The following is a 25,505-nucleotide window of genomic DNA, read 5'->3' on the forward strand; positions in this document are numbered from 1 at the left end:
TTAATACAGTGGGGGGGGGGAAATAATGGCATAAATACAGTTTTGGATTTTCAGATTCGGGATGCTCAACTAATATCACTTTTCAGTACGATGCTCCCAGAGCATTTTAAATAGCAAAATTTAGCGGCAATCAAAATGACCCAGTTTTAAATTTTTACCACATTGCACTTCGTGTCCAAAAGGACATTCCTTGCGTTGTAGACCTCACTGAGCAGGTGGTGTCTCATTTTTCTGTACACTTAGGGCCCAATCCTATCCAATGTTCCAGCCGTAGTGCAGCCCCAAGGTAAGGGAACAAATGTTCCCGTACCTTAAGAAGGCTTCTGTAGCTACCTCCACATCACAGGATGCAGTGCAAGCCCCATTGGCACTGGAAAATTGGACAGGATTGGCCCCTTGAGGAAGGAAGCTATTGCTGGGGGAAAAGTGATGTTCAAAAAAATTCCTCTTCTCAGGTACTGCTGCTACCTCAACAAGCCTGAAGCAGCCAGACAGAAGTAGCCACACTGCCCTGTCCTGATACACCATTGATCTCTGTGGAAAAGGGATACTATGTCAGAAGTGTCCTTGGAACATTAGAATAGCAGCCTGCATCAACTTTAGTGTAGCGAATCGCTGTGCAGGTCAACTATAACATAAAGATGCTTATCGTCTTAAGTATTACCATAACGAATATTGAATGGATAGAGGTGCAGTTTGGATAAAGTGTTACCGTATAATGATGAATACTTCTTAGTGGACCATATGGAGTGATGACAAACATCACACTTGGATCCACATCTGTCTTGTGTTACATCTATGCCAACATATTTGTAGGAAATGTGCATATATTTAGATTAAAGCCCTTGCTAGTGTTGCCATTTCGAATGGACGTCCAAGTATAAATAGGGCCATAAATCCATTTGATAGTTCAGTATATGCTGCACATCTGTCAGAAATGTTTATGATTTTTAAAAAAATTTCATTTTTATGAATGCTGAGATAGTACAGTGGTTCAGGAATTTGACTTAGGTCGCAATCGTATCCTGCGCTGGAAAAGGGAAGCCATGAGGCTTGCACTGTATCCAGTGCAGGATAGGGGACATAAGCAGCTCAGCCAGAGGCAAGGGGAAGCATTTCCCCTTACCTCCGGGTAAGGGCCACTGGCCCTTATGGATCTCCTCAGACTTGCAGCTCTTGAGGTAGCACAAGTCTGAGGAGAGCGAAGTGGCTTGAAGCTGCTCCGTTCTCCCCAGGAATGGAGGTTGGGGTCAGGCATGACTGCCGGATCCCAGCCCCACCTCCCCGCCCACCCTCAGGGCCGCCCACCGCCTGCCCAGGAACACCTCCTGCCCGCCTCTCCCCACCTACCTTTCTTCCTTGCATCGGCTCAGCCGGGCCAATGCAACCCGCACGGAGGAAGCCGGCGCAGAGGCTTGCGTTGGCCTCCGCAGGCCAGCGCTTCTCTGAGCGCAGGCCCAGCTTCCTCCTGGTCCTTGTGCCAGCCCAGGTCAAGGGCTAGATTGCGCCCTTAGGCTGAGAAGATCCAGATTCAAATCCCTGCGCCAGTCAGTCTCTCTCAACCTCACCAACCTCACAGGGTTGTTGTGAGGACAAAAGGAGGGGAGCAGCTGTGTACACTGCCCTGAGCTCCTTGGAGGAAGGGTGGTATAAAAAAAACGTGAAATGGCTAAGGAAGTACATTGTTGTTACTTTAAAAAAACAACAACAACATAGAAGTCATATTTATGGAAGTGGGTATTTCAGTGTCACATTTGCAGGTACTCTGACCCTCTTTGTATTCCTCTACTTCAGCATCTTAACAGCAACACCTGCCATCCTGCCCAAGGGGCTTGATTAAAGCAAATTCCTCTGAGCAGGGGGTTACAACAGGGCATTTCAACAAACTTCAGAAAGCTCAGGCATCTTCAAAATGCTCACAGTGGCACTCTCACCTTGTCCTTAACTTCTTTCTATAACAGCGTCGAACTAGTGGGCCAGTGAGAGAGCCTATTTTTTAAACCCCCCAAAAAAGTTCACAATGCATTTTACAAAGCTCCACTGGCGATCCTGGTCCTTTGCCATCTGGGGCTATCCAGGGGCACTCTCCCCACCATCCAGGGGCATTCAGAGAGCCAGAGAGGTTGCATGTTGCCACCCTGGCCCTCCAAATACTTTCTAAGGTATTTACCCTCTGGAAAGCCAAAAATTGCTATTTCTGGTTTTCGGCTGCAAACTGGAAGTAGCTATTTTTGGCCTTCCAGAGGCCTCAGAAGATTTTTGGAGGGCCGGGAAGGGAGCACACCGCCTTCTCAGCTTTCCAAAGGCCCCCCAGATGGGGGTGACAGCAGGGAGGCAAGAAAGTGGCATTGCCCCCAAGGTATGGCACCCTGGGGCATTTGTTCCCCTTGCCCCCTCCCAAGAACACCCCCCTCCCAAGAACGCATAGTTCTAAATAAGTAAAAAATTTCCTGTACAAAAGGACTCACAATCTAAAAAAAGTTGCTCTTCCTCCACTAAAAGTAAGAGGACCACCACTTAGAAGGTGCCTCTTTTCTCAGTTACCCAATACTGGGGGTATGCAAGAAGAACGCGTAACCAAGTTTTTGTTCAACTGGTCCTACAGATAGGAGACCAATAGGACTGGCTGTGTTTTTTAGCAGTTTAATGTCACCCTTTGCCAATGCATACGGTTCTCAAAAGTAGCATATCTAAGCACACATGAGACTTCTTGCTGGAGCTGGCTGGTTTACATGACCGTAATACCTTAACTCAACCCATAGTCTGCAGACCACAGTTGGTCCCATAGTCTGCAGACCACAGTTGGTCAGCAAGACCCTCGGAAGAGGTCCACAAAGCCTCAGGAAAAAAAAAAATCACCTTTGATGACTTCCATTATCTCGCTGAGCGAGCGCTTTCCCACGGAACCCCAGAGAGGGCAAACCAACCACAGCTGGCAACAAAAGCAGCAACCCACAAATCTTCTCTCTAAATAATACATCTAATAAACATTATCTAATTATTACAAATTTAATGCAGGCTGCGGTGGTCGGCGGGCTCCTAAACATTGGGAACCGCTGCCTTTAAAGGGACCGTAGCATTGCCATGACCGTACTCAAGCTTTTTTTTTAAAAAAAAAGCCAGAATAGATAGAGGAAAGAGTGAGCAGTCTATGGGCCTGCTGCATGTGTTGCCTGAGCTAAAGCCCCTCCAGGTCTTGGATCAAGGTCCAGAGGAGCTGGGGAGCCAAGACCATTTTAATGAAGCGTCTGCGTTCAGAAAGACTTAGTGAGAGGGTCTGGAGGTGAAGGTGCAGAATTCTGTGTTGTAGCAGGAAGAGTCAAGGATGGTTACTTGGCACTTAAAAGACGCGTGCAAGGACAACAGTCATTGGTGCCTGGAGAGCAGGTGCATTGGGCATGATGAAGTTGCTTTGGGAAATTGTTTTTTACTTACGGTATTAATGAGTCTAAGTGCAAAACCAATAATTTATGCTGGCTGAGTCTTCGCTGTGCTGTTTCTTTATCACTGAAATGCTTTGCTCGCAGACATGATCAATGACACTTCTGGGTTAATATTAAGAAAGCATATATAGGTATATATTTTATAAATCACTAGCAGGGAATGATTTACCAACAGATGCAATACGCTGCTAATTACTGAAGCTGTTGCCCATTTTTTTTTTACCTTCTTGCTTCTCCGTTCCCTCTCACTTCTCCTTCTCCCTTCCCGGGGGAATTGGCTGACTGCACAACGCAACTGAAACACCCCAGCAGTGTCTTTTCTAGTGGCTGTCTGCTGGTGTTGCATCTTTTTAGACTGTGAGCCCTTTTGGGACAGGGAGCCATTAGATATTTGATTTTCTCTGTAAACCGCTTTGTGAACTTTTTGTTGAAAAGCGGTATATAAATACTGTTGTTGTTGTTGTTTGTTGTTGCTTGAAGTGACTTTGCAGGGAGGGGACAATAGTGAAGCAGCCATGTGATCTGAGACGTGTGCTCCATAATCCATTTCAAGGTCACAGATTCAACCTTGTTATCTTTGTGATGCTGTAAGAGACCCTGGGATGCACCCTTTGGATGAAGCAGTGCAGCCCCCACATCTGAAGCAGCATGTTAAATGCCGCTCCACCTTTCCCACTGATGCGCCAACCTACGCTTCTCCTACTCCCCTCCAGCGCTCTCCACACACACCCCCACATGTTCCCTTCCTGTCTGTTCCCCTCTTCCTTTTTCAGTCTAGGAAGTGGAAGTAGGCAGACAGACGTTAGATATGTGACATTAGCTATGTAAGGAGCAGGCATCATCAGTGGCGTAGCTAGAGAGGGTGCAAAAACACTAAGGCCGCAATCCTAACCAACTTTCTAGCACTGACTTAAGGGCAATGCAACTCCGAGGTAAGGGAACAAACATTGCCTTACCTTGAGGAGGACTCCATGACCGCCCCCCCAAAGGCAGGATGCAGCTCATGCCCCACTGGCACAGCTATGCCAGTGCTGGGAAGTTGGATTGCACCCTAAGAGTCCAATACTATGCATGTCTACTCAGAAATAAATCCCACCGTAGCCAATAGGGGTTACTCCCAGGTAAATGTGGATAGGATTGCAGCCCAGGTTTGCATCTTGTCTAGCTATGCCACTAGGTATCTCCACAACCAGTCTCATAATGAATTGGTTGAGGAACATATTTAAAGTCTGCAATTGGTTAAGTATCTAAGGTTCTCTTTTTTGTCTTTTCATACTCTCCCGCCACCTGTTTTGCATATACTGTATACATCTTAGCAGAATTAAGTATATAGGCATCATTTCCTGTTTCTCATGGTGGTTGGGTAAGCCCTACCAGCCCACTCTGGCTGAGGACAATAATACTAGTAGGAAATAATGGGAGAGTTGGAATCCTTAGCATGTATGCACTGCTGAAACAGAGACGCCTGCGTCTGTGGTAGACCACAGCTGCGATACAAGGACATCTGCAAGAGGGATCTGAAGGCCTTAGGAGTGGACCTCAACAGGTGGGAAACCCTGGCCTCTGAGCGGCCCGCTTGGAGGCAGGCTGTGCAGCATGGCCTTTCCCAGTTTGAAGAGACACTTGGCCAACAGTCTGAGGCTAAGAGGCAAAGAAGGAAGGCCCATAGCCAGGGAGACAGACCAGGGACAGACTGCACTTGCTCCCGGTGTGGAAGGGATTGTCACTCCTGAATTGGCCTTTACAGCCACACTCGACGCTGTTCCAGAACCACCATTCAGAGCGTGATACCAGAGTCTTTTGAGACTGAAGGTTGCCAATAGGAATAATAATTAGAAGTGAGCCCCACTGAATTCAGAGTTCAGACTTACTCCCAGGTAAGCAAACACAGGAGTGCAGCCTTAATGCGTGTTTTTGGTTTATAATGAATTCAGGTTAGTTAAATGATTTGATTTGTGTATAATAATTCGAAGTCTTCAAAATTCCTTTCAATATCACAGCAGCTGTGTGCGTGAAGATACCAAGATGTTTATCTTTTTTTGATTCAACACTAGCTTACTTGGGGAAAAAGAAAGTCATCACTGCTGAAATAATTAAGCTGACTTTTGACTACTTTGATTTTTCATTAAATAAATATTCATAGCGTGTATGTGTGTGTGTTAGACTACACTGTCCTAATGTCAAAGTTTAAATTCTATGCCTGCAATCCTATGCCGAGTGTTGCATGCTTAGCCCTTTTGTAGTCAGTGGTCTATTTTTAATAAAAATGCTTTAGAATGTTCATTAATAGAGCAGGTTCAGATGTAGAGCTAAACCATACCTTATTATTATTCGCACTCACCTCGGGGTCGCACACTCTCCATACTCCTTTTGTGCTCAAAGGGAGGAAATTAGCACCTTCCATTCATGGTTTAAAATGACCCACAATTTGTTGTTGCCTCCAAATCTTGTTTGATATCTTGTTTTGTTAGCAAACTCGCTGCTTTGAAGAACTGGAATTTGCCAGGTTTAAACACAGGGACCAACTGCAGATTGTTCAAAGCCATGAAGGGAAGGGGCTAATTTCCTCAACTCATTGTGTAAAGGATAGCACGCAAGCCCAAAGCTTGTGCAGGTAATGCTACACCGTGCTTTAGTTCTGGTTTAGAATTGCATCTCAGTCTATCTACAGTCTTGTTTGTGTGCCTGGCTCCTGATCTTAAACCATCTCAGTGGATGACAGCCCTTGTCATACTTGTATGTGAGAAATGTGTGCAAATTCCTCGGTTCAGATACTATGTGTGTAATTTCCAATGCTAGAGTTCCACATTTATGACCCTATCTTATGGTATCCCTACCACCGGCAGAACACACATTCCACCAGCATGCACTGTCTCAAAAGTGCCAGAAAGCATTTTGCAACAGCGCTTCATGGGAAAAGCTTTCCCATGCATGCTGGCTCTCCAAGGATGCCCACCAGGCCATCCAGCTGAGGGGCAGGGAGAAGGTGGAAGGCAGTGATGGAGGCAAGGTGGGTAGACTGAGGCTAGGAGGTGCTGGAATTGGCAATGCTAGTGTGTACCTTCCCAGGCCCTATCTGCCTGCAAGGACTTCTGTCAGCAATGGCACTTGTGCAGGTCTGAGTTGAACCATTACAGCTTGCTGGGGCAAGGGGACAAATGACCCCTTACCCGAGGAGACCTCTAGCAACCAAAGTTCTCCTGTGGGATGCAAAAGATCCCTTGCTGGCCCCACTGCATCGCTGCACAGAAATGTAGGCAGGATTGTGTTGCTCATAAATTTTAGGAGCACAAATAGATAAGCCTTGCTGCACTAAATTAAAAATTGCACTGACTGAGGTAAAGATTGACTGGTAGTAGTAACAGCTGTAAATTGGCCAGCATCGCAAAAACATTGTTTTAGACTGCTCATAAGATGATCTCGCAGCAGAACCACCAGTAGATAAATCAGATAAGGTATATTTGATGAAGGTGGTGTAGTGGTTTGGGAGGTGGACTCGGAAGATCCAGGTTCAAAGCCCCCCCCCCTCAGCCACGAAGCTTCTTGGGTGAACTTGGACCAGTCACTTTCTCTCAGCCTCACCTACCTCACAGGGTTGTTGTGAGGAAAAAAGGAGGCGAGCAAGAGATATAAATATAAATAAAATAACCATTCAAGAGTACAGAGTTTAATCACCACGCGTTAAACCCCGCATGCAAAATGCGGTCAGGACGTAATTTCAGCTTTCATCTTAAGCCTATAGTAGTGAAAAGCTAGGGGAGTAATTAAGAATTATTTTTTTGTTTTGTCTTTCAAGCACTTTTGTGCAATGGAAAGTTTCACAAGCACTTGCAAGAGCTTTTTGTTCCCTTGGTCATCCGCTACATTGATCTCATGGAATCATCCATTGCCCAGTCCCTCCACAGAGGTCTTGAACAAGAGTCATGGCAGCCTGTCAAGTAAGTGTTTCTGGGAAGATCTCTAAACCATGTGTACCTTTAGTCCCAGTGGGGTTTGCAGTGCTCCTGAACTGTCCTCCTTAAAATCTCTTTTTACTGTACTCCTGTGTTGTTTATTTTTTTCACAGGACCATCACCAACAGTCTTCCCAATGTAGCTCTTCCAAAAGTTCCAAGTTTGCCTCTTAATCTTCCACAGATACCTAGTTTTTCTACACCGACCTGGATGTCTTCTTTTTGTGACTCCACGTGTGTATACCTGACTAATCTTTCAATGTTGAGTGTGTGTGTGTGTGTGTGTGTGTGTGTGTGTAACACGTACATGTCTCAGCTCTGCATGGCCTAGCTGGTGTCATGTCCGGCCGTCTTTGGACTGCATGGTGTTTGTGATCATTTAGACAGAAATGACAGCTTTTTTGGTGGAAAGCCAAGCATGGAATGTTGTTGGGTTGTGCTTTTTTGGTGTGTAAAATCTCAGTAGGATGTTGCTTAAAATTAACTAGGCAAAGGTTTGTTGTGGTACACTGAGCAGTCATCACCCTTAATTACATAATTGCTCTTATTTAGTTAATAAGCAGCGTGGAAACACTTTAAATGATTGTACATGAGTGTGGGTTTTCTTTTTCTTTTTTTAATGTCAATAGCTCTTTGTGTTTTCGCATGTTATTAGTAATCCCCTGCATGTGCCAAAGAATTTTGAAAATAGCATCGGCAATTGATTGCAGTATTTTTTATGAGATTTTTATAGTTGCCATCTTTAATAGGACACTTCCAGCATTAATAGAGTTCAACTTCCACTTAATTAAATTTCTAGCTGTCTGAGGTTGCTTTTCACTTCTTTAAAAACGGAATTGGAACAGCTTTTTATTTTTCAAATGAACAGCTCGACAATTATATGTTCTCCATGACAGCAGAGGCAAAGTATTAAGGAGCGTTTGAAAGGATTTCCGCTATAGGCATTCAGCAAACAGAGGATTATTCTGAGAAACACTGACTTGTTTAAACCTTGCAGTGAATCAAAATTTTCAGGAGGCAGACAAGCAGAGTTAGTGTGCAGTTCCATTACCGCTCCATATTTTGTTCTTTGTTCATGTTAAGAATTTAGATTGGTAATTAAATACTGGTGCCTCCAGATTTGTGTGAGTTTCATAGTGATATATAAACATTGCCATGGATGCATTTGTTTTGAAGGCTTCCTGTGCATCAATAAATTGTGGCCCTAGTATGTGTGTTATTGCCCACAAGTATCAGATAGGAAATGTAATTTACCTGTGCAAAATGCAAAGAGTTGTTTCCACATTATCACTAAGAACATAAGAAGAGCCCTACTGGATTAAGAAAAAGGCCCATCTAGTCCAGCTTCCTGTATCTCACAGTGGCCCACCTCAGGGAGTACACAAGATCACAAGAGACCCGCATCTTCCATGCACCTGGCATTCTGAGGTAGCCTATTTCTAAAACCAGGAGGGTGCACATACCCATCACGGCTTGTAACCTGTGATGGACTTCTCCTCCATCAGTCTATCCAATCCCCTTTTAAAGGCATCTAGGCTGGACACCATTAACACATCCTGTGGCAAGGAGTTCCACAGATTAATTACCCGCTGGGTTTAGAAATATTTTCTTTTGTCTGTTCTCACTCTCCGAACACTCAATTTTAGTGGATGTCCCCTGCTTCTGGTGTTGCGTGAGAGGGAATAGGACCTCACTGTATCCACTCTGTCCTTCCCCTGCATAACTTTGTACATCTCAATCATGTTCCCCTTCAGATGCCTTTTCTCTAGACCAAAGAGCCCAAACACTGTAGCCTTTCCTCATAAGGCAGGTACCCAAGCCCAGTAATCATTGTGCAGTGCAATCCTATCTTGCCTGCATGCACTATCCTATCCTATCTTGCCTCCATACACTGGCGTGGCTTGCTCCCAAGGAGGCGCAAATGTGCTTTATGGCACATTTGCGACCCTCCTAGGTTGTCACAATGGACTTGCGCCAGTCTAACGCAAGGTTAGGATTGTGCCCTTAGTTCGTCTCTTCTGCACCTTTTCCTGTTCCACTATAAACTGGGACCTCACACAAAGCAGATTCATATAGTACCTATCCAGTGTGACTTGATGCATCTTCCCCTCCTCCCCCCCTCCCCATTTCTTTAACAGAAAGCATTGATAAGGACATTCAGAGCTGATGAAGAAAGTATGCATGGCTAGTGCCCGGTTATTTTGTACCCTGGGCAAGGCTGACTACTTGCATGTGCACACACAGCCCCCCCAAAAATTGCCAACTTCATTGTTCAAAAAGCAGTTGTCTTGTGGAAAATCTGCGAAGTACAGAATTTGAAACTGCAAAATTTATTTTAAATTGCAAAAATGAAACACAAACTGTGTCCCTCAAAGATCTGTACTGCCCTTCCCCCCTCTGAGGTCTGCGTCCTGGGCAGCTGCCTAGCTTGCCTATTGATGACACTGACCCTGAAAGAATGACTGTTGCCAACCCAATCAAACTCCCTCCTCTCCCTGTTAATGCCCGGTGTAAGGTGAGCCCTGTTGGGTCAGGCTTAAAGGCCTGACTAGTTCAGCATCCTGTTTCCCGCAGTTGCCTCTGGGTAGCCCACTCGCAGGAGGAGAAGGCATATCGTTCTCCCAGCATTACTTCCCTGTAACTACTGTTCAGCTGCCTATTGCCTCTGAACCTGGAGGTGACACACAAGCATCATGACTAGCACTCTGTGGTAGATGTGTCCTCCATGAATTCATTTAATTGCCTTTTAAAGCCGTCCAAGTTACGGACCAGCACCACATCTCCAACTGGAAATGGGAATCTTCTTGATAGATCAGTTAGGGGGGCTAATTTTTAGGTGCTGGAACAGTCATGTCCAAACTATGGTCCGCAGACCAGATCTGTGGTTCTGAGGAAGCCCTCCCTGACGTGAATGGCAGTTATTGTTCCACCGCGCTCCTCCTTATCTTTCACCCCAATCTTCTTCCAAAGTTGGCCGGGCAGCTGCTCCCACCGTCTTATCACCCCAGCATGTGCCCCCAATATTGGGACAGAAGCAGCTGGTTGGAATGACTTTGGAAGAAGACAGTTTGCCAAGACACAACAATCTCATTCAAAAATAGGTGAAAAGTAGATGTGGGGTTGATAAGCAAACCTTATCAGCAGACCTGGATATTTTTACACACACACACACACACACACACACACACACACACACACACACACACACAATCCCAGCAAGTTTCAGGGTGGAGAGAGCAAGACAAGAGAGCTGAGACTGCTTTCCCAGGAGAAGACTTGGAACCTTGAGCTGTAGCTTATGCTTATGGTAGGGTCTCCCAGGAAAGATGAAAAGGCTAGAAAAAGAGATTGGTCTGATTTCCAGGATGCCAGCTGGTACTGCAGTGCTTGGGCAGTGGAAGGAATGGGAATGCTTGAGATAGCACCAACAGGTAACTGAGTACAGTGGGCTAGTGGTATCCACACTTAAGGAGGGCAAAATCTCCATAAGCTGCAACAAGGAGAGAGATGTGACTCATCTTTTTATAGACAAAGCTCCTATAGAACTAGAGGCTATTTTGCAGTGAACTCATCTCAGGCCACTCTTTGTGCCTTAATGGCTCATCCCCAGTGGAGATGGTTGTTTGCTGTTGTTCAGCACCCTGAGGGAGGGTGCAGCAAGGGACTCCTTTATTGCTCTGGAGACCTGAGCCTTGGTTAGAACATGACTCCTGATTGAGTGTTTAATGAATTTGCTAAGAAATGCTAAAATTGACGGCAGTGGTTTAGCTAAGGAGGAGCAGGGGGTCTTTTGCCCCATGTACCATGCCTTTGGGGGGGACTGGGGAGGCTACATGTGGCCCAAGGATCGGAGCTATGGGGGTATTTAAAATTTGTGGGGCCCGGGTACCAGATGCCCTAACTTTGTCACTGGTTGAAGGCACCTCTTTTGTGATCATGAATGACCTTGTTTACCCTGAAATCAGGAAGCCGCCACAATTGCGACATTGTTTTCAGGTGTGAATTGGCTGATTCAGGTGTGGCTTGTCATGGAATTTTCAAAGGCAAAGCTTCTTAGAAGCCAGCCAGCAAAGACAGGGCAGGGGAGTTGCTCCAACAAACCAAAATTTGGTCTTCACTCTGAAGACTTGAGGGGCATGATGTTTGCTTGTTATCAGCGTGAGTGAAACAAGACTGACCTAGATCCTGCTTGCTGACATACCCCCTGCATCATAAACATGTCAGGAATATATATATATATACACTATATATTTTGAATACTTAGAGCTGCTTATGTAGACCTTATATATTTCAAACACTTAGAGCTGCTAAGAAACAACTCTTAAATGCTGAACAATTAATGCTTGCTAGGAATGTCATACAATATTTATGTAGACCTTTGCATGTGGCTTATAAGTTTGAAATCTTTCTGATTCCTTCATTCCTATGGTTAAAGTTGTAAATTTGAGATCTAGATGACCAGGGCAATTGAATCAGTGGCGTAGCTAGTGATCATGTATCCCGGTACCGAGCTCACAATGTTGCCCTAGAAGTGATGTCACAACCGGAAGTGGCTTCACGTCCAGGCTTTTAAAAAAGTGAAAATTAGGGGAAAACTCACCTCCTTCCCCCAGCAGCTCACCGCCCACTTGCTCTGTCACCTCCCCCCCCAGTTAGTGACTTAACTAAGGCATCTATCTGCTACCTGGGTTCAAAGAAGTTTTTGTAGCCTGCCCTTCACAAAATCAAATTTAATTACTTAAATAAATGAAAAGTGTGTCCCTTTGTTGGTTACAGACACTGTGCTGGGATGAAGAGGGACGGTTATTCTCCCCTTACTAAATATGAGAGAAGCACCACTTGAAAAAGTACTTCTTTACCCAGTTAGCAGGGATAACTCACATGGAAACGAGAGCCAGGGTGGTGTGGTGGTTTGGGAGGTAGACTCAGACCTGGAAGATCTAGGTTCAAATCCCCCTTTAACCATGAAGCTACCTGGGTGACCTTGGGCCAGTCACTTTCTCTCAACCTCACCTACCTCACAGGGTTGTTGTTAGGACAAAAGGAGGGGAGCAGCTGTGTACACCACCCTGAGCTTTTTGGAGGAAGGGCAGTATAAAAATGTGAAAAATAAATGAGAGCTGACTCATATTAACACCTTACTGGTTCCATGCTGTATCATAATAACATCTCATTGGCTTTCAGAACAATCAGCCTCATAGGTCAGTTTTGAGTTAGAGAATCCACTTTTTGTTCCATAAGGCAGTTGTGTTTTCATTTTCTGGTTAATTGGCCATAACTTGTGATAGAATAGTGATATTCCAATGTGGTTTGTTTCATTGCATTCAGCATTAAATTACCTTTCCAATGATACATAACATGATGGTATAATTTGTACATACCACAGTTTTCACAATTTTGGCCTGTAGTTTCAAGCTCAGCTTATTGCTCCCCTAAAGTTTGTTGCCTGGTGCACTTGCTACCCCTTGCATACCCTTAGCTAGACCACTGAATTGAGTGCAGCTTTAAATTTAGATATAATAAATTTAGATAATATAAATTTAGATATAGATATGATTAAATTTAAATATAATCAGCAGAGAGTTAAGCACGTTTTGCAGAGGTATGCCTGCACTATTAAATGTGGTATTTCTCATTTTTTCCAGACTCTCATTTTGAGACCTTGTTTAGAAATAGATACATCATAAGATCTGTGTTTGTGTATTTATATACATAATAAAACATATGTGTTATTGCCAAAGTTATTTACAGTATAGTTTTTTTCTGTTGGCATTTCCATTCGCGCACAATGGATTTCTTTTTCCTGTGCCTAGTTAGAAACAGTAAATGTGTGTTCTTATCTATCATTACACAGTGTTATGAGCATCATTACTTTGTTTTCAGTTGTTTTTGCCAGTCTTCCTCTTTAATGGTACATTTGGGGCATTGCGCATTAAGGCTGAAGAGGTATTAAGAGAGCAAAACGCTGTGTGTCGTATTCAGTGTTCAGCTTGATTGGTCCCCCGAGAGGTTAGCACAGAGGACATCTTGGCTAGACATGAAAAGCACGCTGAATTATGCTTGGAGTTGTCTAAGGAAATGCACTGGGAGGGAATTAGAACAGTGTTTTGGGGAGGAACATAACAGCATATATAATTAACCAGGATAAAAATTCTTTCTAAAAGATACTCGTTTGTTTCCCTTCATTGTTCATTTCCTGAGATAACTCAAAACAAGTCTCAGAATTTGTTTATCAGGGATGTGTGAGCAGTCATGCAAGATATGGGGGGGGGGGGTAAGCCACAATACCTGTTGTCAAATAGTGACCCTAGCACATGGTTCCCAACCTGGGGGTCACGACCCCCAGCTACCACATTCGACACATCATTTTACTTCGGGGGGGTGGCAACAGGCGGAGACCTGTAGGTGATGGCACCCATAACTTCCAGGTTCTCCCTCCTGCCACCAGCAACTACAGGGAAGGTAAGGAAAAGGTTTTTATAGAGCTTCTTACTTACCCAGTTCTTTTGGGTATTTGGCAGTGGCGGGTAACACCTAGAAGTGATGGCTGCTCTTGCCTATGGCTGCTCTGTCAGGTCCCAATCCCGTCTTAAAGGGGCAGGAGTTTGGGAACCACTGGTCTAGCAGGTAACTAGTTGTGAGACATGGGAAGGCAGTGTGGGCTGAAATGTGCATTTCAGCGAGCAACAGGAATAACACCCTTGCTCACATGGCAGTGGCCAGCATGGGAAGAAAACAACTGGAACTCAAGTGCTTTCCCCCTAAAGCTCTGAATATGCTTCCTAGATAGTAGCTCATGTTTCCGAGTTACTATCACATAAAATGGAGTATTTAGGGAGGTAGTAGTGGTGTCTGGATGGCACCAGTTAACTTAAACAGAACCTGGGCTTAGGCTCTATAGGTAGAGTTTGTTTCCAGTGAGTAAGTTGGGATTACAGCCTAAGGGCGCAATCCTGAGGCGCCCATGGGAGAGTCGCAATGGTGCCGTAAGGAACGTAATCGTTCCTGGGTGGGGGGGGAGGGCGAGCAGTGGGTGGCCTGGGGGCAGACAGGGGAGCGGAAGGCGGGGAGTTTCCCGTTCCTGGGAAACTCATTCCCGGGGAGTTTGGAGCGGCGTGAAGCCGCTCTGCTTTCCTCGGACTTGTGCCACCTCAGGAGGTGGTGCAAGTCCAAGGAGACCCATTGGGGCAAAGGCGTCCCCTTTGGGGAAAAGTTTCCCCTTGCCTCTGGCTGAGCTGCTTTGGGCCCCTATCCTGCGCTGGATACAGTGCAACCCTTTTGGCTTGCCTGTTCCAGCGCAGGGTAGGATTGTGCCCTAAGTCTTACTGAACACAGTGGGCTGAGCAAAATAAGTGACACCATTTTTGAACACCTCTATAAGATATGTTCTGAACTATGTCCTTGTGTTCTTGACTCTTGCACAACGAATGGCCAGCCATCTAGGACTGGTGAGAAATTCAAATATGGCTTTAATGGATGTGCATATTACATGGGCAGTATTTGTGATGAAATAGTTTTCTTCATCCTTTTTGAAAGAAATCCTGTTAAACAATTTATAAGTGAAAGATCCTGATCTTCATCTAATGGCTAACAGTGAGCTATAAACCTGTTCTAACATTATGCAAACATTTTGGGTGGCAACCTAAGCTCTGTTGATATAATCATTTTTCTACCTGATTTGTGAATGGGAATGAGCTTTGTGTTTGTGCATCCCTTGTGCATATAACTCTCCCCGAAGAGAAGGTATCACGTAAGTCTTCTTCTGATGCTTTCTCTCCCGCATAGAGGGGAATGCATTAGGAGAATTCTCTACAACGTGACAGTTAGCCATACTCCTTGTCAGTGACACAACAGGGTCCAGCTCCCTGCATTTTTCACCACAGAGACAGGTGCTGAACACAGGGAGAGTCTCTTTCTATGCTTAGAACTAGTGAAGAGAGCTGTAACCTCGCACAATATCCAGGACCTCCTTGATCTGAAGTCATGGCTGCAGGACAGGAGGGCTACAGATAACTGAGTTAAGGGACATCCCAGTTGAACCTGATATCCCAGCGTTCTGTCTTTTTCCAGTAGCTGTTTGCTGATGTAGGGTGTGTGTGTGTGTAATGAGTATTTTAGATTGTGAGCCCTTTAGGGAGAGGCTACTTTTTTATTATCATTTTTCTGTGTAAACCGCTTTGACTTTTTTTTGTTGGGGAAAAAAAACCCAACAATTTATAAATCAGCCCTTGGCATCCTCAGGGGTTCCATTCCTGGATAACCGAATCTGCAGATTGAGCTGCCCCTTATTTCCAGACATGACCGGAAGCACCTTCCAGTTGCATCTAGAGGTGTTCTGAGGCCCATAGAGGCTGCACATGGCCTTTCTGGTCCTCAGAATGCCTCCCAGAGGTGTTGAAAAGGTACTTCCCATTTTTGTTTCAACTGGAAGTGCCTTTCCAACACCTCCAGGAGGGTGTTCTCAGGAAGCCTCCTGGATGCAACCAGAATCCGGTCACATCCAGGAGGTCCTCTGTGGATCCTCCAACCATGAATTTGGAACCCATGGTGGGTCAAATCTGTGGATTCCGAATCCACAGAAAGAGGACCCACTGTATTCTTATAGTGCAATCCTATGCACTTATACACAGAAGTAAGCCCCACTAAATACAGTGGGACATACTCCCAGGTAAGTATGTATAGATTTGCAGTCTTAATAATATTGCATGACATTATATGTTACTTTCTTGTGCAGTGGTGCACAGGAGTCCAAGGTTTGTGCTCACCTACTTGGTAGAAAAATGTTCATGCAAACAAGGTCATAGATTCTTGAGGAATGGCTGTGTTCTTGAATCAATTAGTTTCCTTAGGAATAGAAATAGGGATAGTAGAAGAGAATTAAAATAGCACCCTTACAATAGATCTTACATTTCGGGGAAGGACAATGGGGAGTGTTCTTCCATTTCAGGATCAGAATAGGAAAACTGGGCTGTGGTATTAAAACACAGTAAAACGAAAATCTGAAGAAAACAAGGGAGAGAAATCTGATTGGAAATAATGTCTCAGGATCATCTCTCGTGATATTCCTGTAGAGTCATCCACTGTACATCAGTCTTGACAATATCCCATCAGGCTGCAGGAAATATGAAATGTCTTTCCCAATACAATTTACATCAGAGGGATGCCTTCTTAGGTACTGCCATGAGCCAACGCATGGTGCAGAACTCAGTGTGTGTGCTGCTGAGATGTTTTACTTTTGACTACTTTATATGCTGCTATATTTTTTAATATTTTGGTTAAAATTCTCTTGCATTTATGGTTCTAAGGACCCAGTCCTATCCAAGGTTCCAGCACTGATGCAGTCGCAATGCAGCCCCAAGGTGAGTGAACAAATGTTCTTTTACCTTGAGGAGGCCTCTGTGATTGCCCCACCGCCACAGAATGAAGCAGATGCCTCATTGGTACAGCTACATCAGTCTGGGAAAGATGGATAGGATTTGGTCCCAAGTTCCCCAAATTCAGGGGGTTCTAACAAGGTTATAAATGCTGCTTTAGTTATCACACATATAATAGGGGCTTCTACAGAAAGGAAATTGTGGCTTAACAAAACCCAGTCCTATCTGAGTTTCCAGCACTGATGCAGCTGCAATGCAGCCCCAAGATAAGGGAACAAATGTTTCATTACCTTGGGGAGGTCTCCTTGACTGCCCCACCACCACAGGATGCAGCGATATACCCCATTGGTATAGCTGCATCAGCACTGGAAAGTTGCAGGGGGCAAGCCTCCATGTGCTGGAATGTGTACTTGGACCTGCAATAGTGAAGTTGCTGGCGCAGATTCACATGGACCCATGCTATGGGATTGGGTTCAGGAAGGGTTTAGAATTCTGCAGCCACTGCTACCACCAAACCCGCCCCCTTTGCTGCCCCAAACTGCCCATCCCTGCCTCGTCCAGCCTCTCCTGCTAACTTAACTCCATCAGTGGCTTCCTGCTGCTCCAGAGCACATGGGGAGGCTCTGACTTTCCCACTATCGGTCCTGCAGCGCCCAAGTTCTTCATGGCATTCATCGCCAGCACAACATACATTCCACTGCCACCACCCAAGTAGAATTGGGCCATTAGACAATTATTATCACAGTGAAACAGTACAGCAGTAAAAACGTGAAAAACAGATTAAAATCTCTAATTGGCGCCCCTTTGTCAAACACAGAACTTTGCTACCGAGTCATTGTTTAGGTCACTGCAGCGAAAGCAGATGTAAGACTAAACTCTCCCAAAAGCTCCCCCAAAAGCCAAAGCAGGATAGTGATTACAAAATGTTTATGTAATGATTAAACAGTTGTAGTTCTGAGAGGTGGGGGCTTGGTTTTGTTTACTGTTGTAGTTTGAATATCATTAGTTAATTTTTATCATTGTTATTATTGTAGTAACGGGTCAGTAACATCAGAGGATCTCTTCTGGAAACTGGATGCACTACAAATGTTTGTCTTTGATCTTCATTGGCCCGAACCAGAATTTGCCCATCATTTAGAGCAAAGGCTGAAACTCATGGCCGGCGATATGATAGAAGCCTGTGTCAAAAGGTACGTAGAAACTCTGTGAAATTATCATATAAGATTTTCAGAAATATTCAAAAGTGGTACTGATTCCTTCCCCCACCACAACCAGTGGGATAAGACGTCTTAATAATGATCAGATACTTCTGTGTTGTGTTGTGTTTATACCTTCTGTCAGATGGAAGGTTTGAATTGCTGTTTTGAGTAGACTCACAGCACAATCCTATACACACTTTCCTGGGAGTAAGCCGCATTGACTCAAATGGGGCTTACTTCTGAGTAGACATGCATAGGATTGGATTGTGAATCTATCGTAATCAGCCATGTCGAGATACCTTTGTCTCTGTACCGCTAAAAACCAAACAGTTGAGCTACTAAACATTTGGATTCCATTCTGTCTCAGGTTCAACCGTATCTTTTCATTCTCTAGTTCAGAAAGGTGTTGAGCAACCGCTTCATACATTTATAATTGGTTTGGATACATTTCATGAAGAATAATATAGAACAGGGGTGTCAAACATAAGGCCTGGGGGCCAGATGCGGCCCACGGAAGCTTTTTATCTGGCCCTTATGCTCTCAGCTGCTGAGCAGTGCTGAGGTATTACTGCTAAAAGGGCAGCCCCCACGAAAATTGGGCTCTCCCTTACCTTGAAATATGATAAAGATGTGTGTGTTTTCTCTTCTGTTGTTTGAAGTTAATGAATTCCTAAGTGAGAAAAAGTGCTTATTTTTGATTATGACCTGTTTAATGACATCACTTCCTGCCTAACGACATCACTTCCAGCCCTCAGCTGGCATCATGAATGCCATTCAGCCCTTGGTATGAAACGAGTTTGACACCCCTGATATAGAATGTGTTTGCTTGCCTTAAGAAAAGAATACCATGAGAACATTTACATGGGGAAAATATTTCATTCTTTTGAAATGTTTTCATAAGCAAAATACTGATGACAGGTTGAGAAAATAGGATATTATTATTATTATTATTATTATTATTATTATTATTATTATTATTATTATTATTATTATTAACATAATTTATATACCCCTTTTCAACAAAAAGTTCACAAAGCGGTTTACAGAAAAAATCAAATGACTAATGGCTCCCTGTCCCAAAAGGGCTCACAATCTAAAAAGATGCAACACCAGCAGACAGCCACTAGAAAAGACACTGCTGGGGTGAGGTGGGCCAGTTACTCTCCCCCTGCTAAATAAAAGTGAAGTATCCACGTGAAAAAGTGTCTCTTAACCAGTTAGCAGGGGTTCCTCTGTATAGGATGAAAGGCAGAATGAAAACAAGACAGAACTATACTGCCAGGAAATTTGGGGTTTACCTCTCTGCTCCTTAGCGCAGCCTGGTCTGTCCGTCTTCATTCCCATCTCCTCCAAAGGGAAGACTAGAAGGGAAAAATTGGAAGCAAGTAAGATTTTCATTGATGCACTCCTTTCCTTTCTCTCCAACATGGCTGTAGCTGGCCTGCAGCTGAGAAAAATGAACAAGAATAGAGACTGGCACTGGAATGAACCAGCAAGGAAAGTCGTCTTTCCAACTGGTTCATGTGTCTATTTTTGCTTCCCCCTCCAAACCATTTGAAGAAATATTGAGAAAAAGGATGGAGAGGCAATGAATGCATGGCAGCCGACCCTCAACGGGAGAGTGATGTAAACCACATGTAACTTGAGTTATCCATGGTTGAGTTAGGCCTATCTTTTGCACAAAAATTCCCATATTCATATTATGAACCGAAGCTGCTTTAAATCACTCTTTAAATTTACACCTTAAATCTGCAATGCCTGGTGAGCTGCCTGTTCACAATAGATAGGTTGGTTGCTTATTCATATTGGTTGCTTTTCACCATCCTGCCCCAAGCCTAAGAAGAGCCCTGCTGGATCAGGCCGAAGGCTCATCTAGTCTAGCTTCCTGTATCTCACAGTGGCCCACCAGATGCCTCTGAGAGCATCTGACAAGAGCGTGGAGCATGGAGTCCAAGACGAGATACCTGCATCTTGTTGCCACTGCCTTGCACCTTGCATACTGAGATAGCCTACTTCTAAAACCAGGAGATTGCATATACCCATCATGGCTTGTAATCTGTGATGGACTTTTCTTCTAGAAATCTGTCCAATCCCTTTTAATGGCATAAGAACATAAGAACAGCCCCACTGGATCAGGCCATAGGCCCATCTAGTCCAGCTTCCTATATCTTACAGTGGCCCAGCAAATGCCCCAGGGAGCACACCAGATAACAAGAGACCTCATCCTGGTGCCCTCCCTTGCATCTGGCATAGCCCATTTCTAAAATCAGGAGGTTGCACATACACATCATGGCTTGTAACCCATAATGGATTTTTCCTCCAGAAACTTGTCCGATCCCCTTTTAAAGGCATCCGGGCCAGATGCCATCACCACATTCTGTAACAAGGAGTTCCATAAACCAACCACATGCTGAGTAAAGAAATATTTTCTTTTGTCTATTCTAACTCTCCCAACACTCAATTTTAGTGGATGTCCCCTGGTTCTGGTGTTCTGAGAGTGTAAAGAGCATCACTCTATCCACTCTGTCCATCCCCTGCATAATTTTGTATGTCTCAATCATGTCTCACCTCAGGCGCCTCTTTTCTAGGCTGGAGAGGCCCAAACGCCATAGCCTTTCCTCATAAGTAAGGTGCCCCAGCCCAGTAATCATCTTAGTCGCTCTCTTTTGCACCTTTTCCATTTCCACTATGTCTTTTTTGAGATGCGGCGACCAGAACTGGACACAATACTCCAGGTGTGGCCTTACCATCCATTTGTACAACGGCATTACAATATTAGCCGTTTTGTTCTCAATACCTTTTCTAATGATCTCCAGCATAGAATTGGCCTTCTTTACTGCCGCCGCACATTGGGTCGACACTTTCATCGACCTGTCCACCACCAACCCAAGATCTCTCTCCTGATCTGTCACAGACAGCTAGGCATCTAGGTCAGGCACCATCACCACATTTATTTTTTATTTAAGAAATTTATACCCGCCTTTCCCATGCCAAAGCAAATGCCCAAGGTTGCTTACAAAGCTTTATAATCATCTTGTGGCAAGGAGTTCCACAAATTAATGATCTGCTGGGTAAAGAAATATTTTCTTCTGTCTTTTCTAAGTCTCCCAACACTCAATTTTAGTGCGTGCCTCCTGGTTCTGGTGTTAACACTTCTGTTCATATGTTGGCATGCTTAGGACTCAGCATGATTCACAGCACACGTGGCTTGCCTCTCCAGGGGGTGATTCAAAATTGCTTTGTGGTAGGCAGTCTGCAACATGTGCTCTGATCCTTAGTTATTTCTGGTAGAAGCAATTCAAATATCATCGCTTTTTGCCTTCATCACTGTTACTTTTGAATTGCACCTGTGTAGGCGTTCTTTTGTGTAAAAGTGAAGGGCCAGCTCTAACAGCATATTTACAGTTTTCCAGAAGTACCTGAATCTGTTTAGTGATGATCTGTGGGAGGTGGTGGGAGGTTTGCTGGTTTGAAAATTGTTCAGAAAGCTTATGTTGAGCGACAGATATTATGTATTTTATCTGTGTTGTGTTTTGGCAAGCAGTTATTTAGTTAAATCAGTATCTAACCTTGAGATGACTATCACACCGCCACACTGCAAAGTTCTATTTGAAAAAGTGGATATTATTCCGCTGCTTGAAGTTGCATGTTCCTAAACATTTTGATGTTAATTTTCACACGTGTGAATTAAATGGGTTTTTACATTAATATGTTTAGTGTGGATTTGCTTTTACGCTCCAGTTATTTTGAATTATGACAGATTTTTTTCGGCTGCTATTTTTATATTTTAATTACTAGAACAAGAGTTGCATTTGAGCTCAAACTACAGAAGGCAAACAAATCAACAGACTTGCGCATTCCCTCTTCAGTGTGCACAATGTTCAATGTGCTGGTTGATGCTAAGAAACAAACGGCAAAACTCTGTATTCTGGATGGGGGGCAGGAGGTAAGAAAAATGTCAAATCTTAAAATGTAGGTTTTTTTTTAAAAAAAAAGATTAATAACTGCACAGAAGGTTTGTGCCACATTTCTGAGTTGGATATTGCAGGTTCAAAGGAAACAATATGCTCAAACTCTGCACTTGCAGTCAAAGAGTAGTATAAGATGCTGAGAGAACAGTGGCAAAGGATCCTTGCTCACTTCCAACTCCAACAATGCTCTTCCACATCCCCACAAAGAATAAACAACTTGAGGATCACTAGCCTAGTATTAATCTCTCCTCTGCTTCTCTTTCTCCTCTCCTCTATCATTCCCATTTTGACTCACTCTTAATGGAGAAATGTACCTTAGTTCCAAGAGGGTAGAAGTCAAATTCTGCATGGGTTCAGCACAGATGTCTTAACCACAGTGGCCACCCCATCCCCTTAAAGGGTGAGCATTTAAACATGTATAACGTGCATGAGGAATGAATAGTGGGCCCTTTGTATCCTCAGGCAAACAGCTCTAGGAACCCCTGTAGATACCAATTCCATGAATAATGAACTCCACCAGGTCAGTGGCCTGCAGCACACCAGAAATTCCTTCCAGAGGCCTGGGGGGGCCTTTCTAAGGCACGGGGAGGCCATGTGCGACCTCCCTGCGCCTCAGAAGACCTTATGGAAGTGACTGAAAGACACTCACGGTTGCATCTGGGCGGTCTCAGAGACCCTCCAGCCATGCACTGGCATCCGCACTTAGTCGGTACTAAGTGCATTACGTACTAAGTGGTACTAAGTGGCATTACGGGGTACAAGCCATGATGTGTGTGCGCAACCTCCTGATTTTGGAGGTGGGCTATGTCAGAATGCCAGATGCAAGGGAGGGCACCAGAATGAAGTCATCTGGTGTGTTCCCTGGGACATTTGGTGGGCCGCCGTGAGATACAGGAAGCTGGACTAGATGGGCCTATGGCCTGATCCAGTGGGGCTGTACTTATGTTCTTAGTCAAATCTGTGGAAGCCCATTGTAGGAAGATGAAGGATGATCTTCATACACAACTAGGTCCTAAGCTTAAGCTTCTGCTACAGAGGAAAGAAAGCAAGCAGCTCCCATTGTCAGATAAGAATTTCCACTGGAAACACTCTATAATTAAGGAAAGTACTAGTAGGGTAAATATCATCCCATGTTTAATCTTTCATTGTGCCATTTTAGTTTACGCTATATGCATTTTTGTAGTAATTTGATTAATATTTGCAGCAGGAAGGGGTTCACAAATATGGCCACCAGTACCAGACATTTAATTTTAGACACCAGCACGGAGAGCTTCCAGCATATTCTGTCAAAGGAGTTACTTCTCTTGTTTAAGCCGCTAAAAATGCAGGAGGCAGAGTCAACCTGCCACTTATATCAGGACATGGCATCAGGGGTATGGATTGTTAGGAAGGGGTTCTTAGCAAACCCATACCTTTTTTTTTCTTGCCCTGTAAACCCTCTTTCACAAGCAGAAGGAATAGAAGTAAAGAGTGTCTATTTTGCCTCTGTAGAGCAGGAATCAAGAAAGCCTGGTCTTCCTGGCTGTTTAGAAACATTAGCCAGCTTCCAAATTAAGGCAAAATTTGTGAACCCCTGGATTGAAGATTTTACAGGCACAGGTGCCGACGGTATTTTGCTTTGTTGTAGAGTGGTCTTATTTATGTACGTTTATCTTTTTATAGCATGTCAAAGTTTTCACTAATTTTCTTTGCACTTTCTATTGATTTTTTAAAATACTCATTTTCATTGTCACCAAGTTAGATATTCATATATGATTTTGTAATTATTATTTTCCCCATTTTTCCCCACTGTCTGTGATTTTGGGGGAACTTTCTGTCACATGACCCAGTTTGCTAATCAATGGGTAAGTTCACTTTGTTTCAGCATTTATTTGCCTTCAAAAGTGTTTCAGTTATCATAAGTTGTTGTATATTAATTTGCACATCTTTCACTGTAGGACAGGGGTGTCCAAGGTTTTTGGCAGGAGGGCCACATCATCTCTCTGACACTGTGTCGGGGGCCGGGGGAAAAAAGAATTAATTTACATTTAAAATTTGAATAAATCTGCATAAGTTTACATAAATGAATATATTAAAGATGAACTTCTATGAATGATTGAAGGTCTTGCAATATCTCAAGGCCTATAAAAGGCCTTGCACAAAGCAAGGCTGGCCTTTCCTTTGCTGCTGCTACTGCATTACAGACATGAAACAACAAGCAGTGGAGGGAGCCCTCATTCCACAGCTCACGCAAGAGGTCAAACAGTTGCCCTCACGCTGAGAGCAGTTGCATTGCGCCAGTGCGGGCTTCAGCAAATCTCCGGAGGGCCAGAGGCTTACTGGAGACTGGGGGCTCTCTGAGGGTTGCATTGAGAGGCTTCGAGGGCCGTAAGTGGCCCCTGGGCCGGGGTTTGGGCATCCCTGCTGTAGGAGAATGACATCCCATAGCTGTCTCTTCTGAAATCCATATCTTATTTCAGTGTTTCTCAATGAGTAGTACTCATATCACTGGTGATACTTGAGGTGGTGTCCAGTATTACACACAGGATCCCCAGTCTCCTGTCCTGTGGCAGTGAGACCAGCAATGCAATGTGAAAATCAGCAGTAGAAGGCTCAGCTCAGCAGGAAGATTTCCAGTGTGTACTTTTCATGTGCTCAAAAATGCCGTCCCATCTGCCTTGAACCTCTTACCAGTGTGTGTGTCACATTGTGTCTGGCCTCCCAATCCAGAAGTAACCGACATCATCATCAGGGGGACAAACATTGAGAAACGCTGTCCTCTCTCATCCCACTTGTTACCTTGATTGGATTTATTAAAACTCCTTTAACTTTAAAATTCCTTAAAATCAAATAAAGAACAAAGTGCTTAAGAGGTGTTGAAATAAAGCAGCAAAACTGGTAGTGCCACCTTTAGCAGGGCCCCCCTACACACACACACACAAGCATATAACCCTCAGGCAGACAGCAGTTGCTTTTTGGGGGTACACCAAAGGGAAAACCTTAGTCCCAAAAGGCAAACCAACAATTCAGACAGTGAGCAATAGCAACCAATAATATCTCAACTATGGTAAACTTACAGCCTCATTGTGTTGTGTTCATTATATTGTTTGCACTCAAGGTAATTCTGGCTATCGAAAGCTAAAGCTATACTCCTACATGGGAATTGTGTTGATGTACACCCCTTCTTGCATACAATTCTATCCCCTAAAGAATCATTTACTATGCCTGCAATCTTGCCCACGGTTATCCCAGTGTCTGTTCCTTTTATTTCAATGGGACTTAAGAATGTGCAACTGTGGGCTGCATTGCAGCCCATTTTATAAAAGCCATAATTGGCACTTTCTGACATTAGACATGTTATCTACATCCATCTACTTGTATACAAAATGTTTGTTTCATTAATCTAAGCACAGTAGGCATTTGCTTGACAAAAGGGCAGCTCTCCTGGGAATTATTAAGTAGATCTGTGTGGCAACTTTGAAAAAGAAGGCAAATAGCCTTCAAAAAGCTAAATTTTAGAAAACTATTCAATGGGCTCCTGCCAAGTTGGGCTAATGTTTATATTGATTTTGGTGCTTTTACTCCCA

The 25,505-nt window shown here is 44.1% G+C and overlaps 1 protein-coding gene across 4 annotated transcripts in view; it reads left to right on the plus strand.

Annotated features, from left to right (window-relative positions):
* The window catches only part of CADPS2 (calcium dependent secretion activator 2), a 308,405-nt gene that overhangs the window by 225,042 nt on the left and 57,858 nt on the right, over nucleotides 1-25,505 (plus strand). For 2 of the 4 annotated variants that reach the window (XM_066634562.1, XM_066634564.1), the window contains exons 19-23: nucleotides 7,240-7,381; nucleotides 7,510-7,629; nucleotides 17,804-17,959; nucleotides 21,767-21,914; nucleotides 23,769-23,783. In XM_066634562.1, the coding sequence (XP_066490659.1) occupies nucleotides 7,240-7,381; nucleotides 7,510-7,629; nucleotides 17,804-17,959; nucleotides 21,767-21,914; nucleotides 23,769-23,783 (581 nt within the window). The remainder of the gene's footprint in view (nucleotides 1-7,239; nucleotides 7,382-7,509; nucleotides 7,630-17,803; nucleotides 17,960-21,766; nucleotides 21,915-23,768; nucleotides 23,784-25,505) is intronic. The other 2 variants (XM_066634565.1, XM_066634566.1) reach the window with 1 other exon arrangement.

The sequence above is a fragment of the Tiliqua scincoides genome, chromosome 7, assembly GCF_035046505.1.
Source record: "Tiliqua scincoides isolate rTilSci1 chromosome 7, rTilSci1.hap2, whole genome shotgun sequence".
Taxonomy (NCBI): Eukaryota; Metazoa; Chordata; class Lepidosauria; order Squamata; family Scincidae; genus Tiliqua; species Tiliqua scincoides.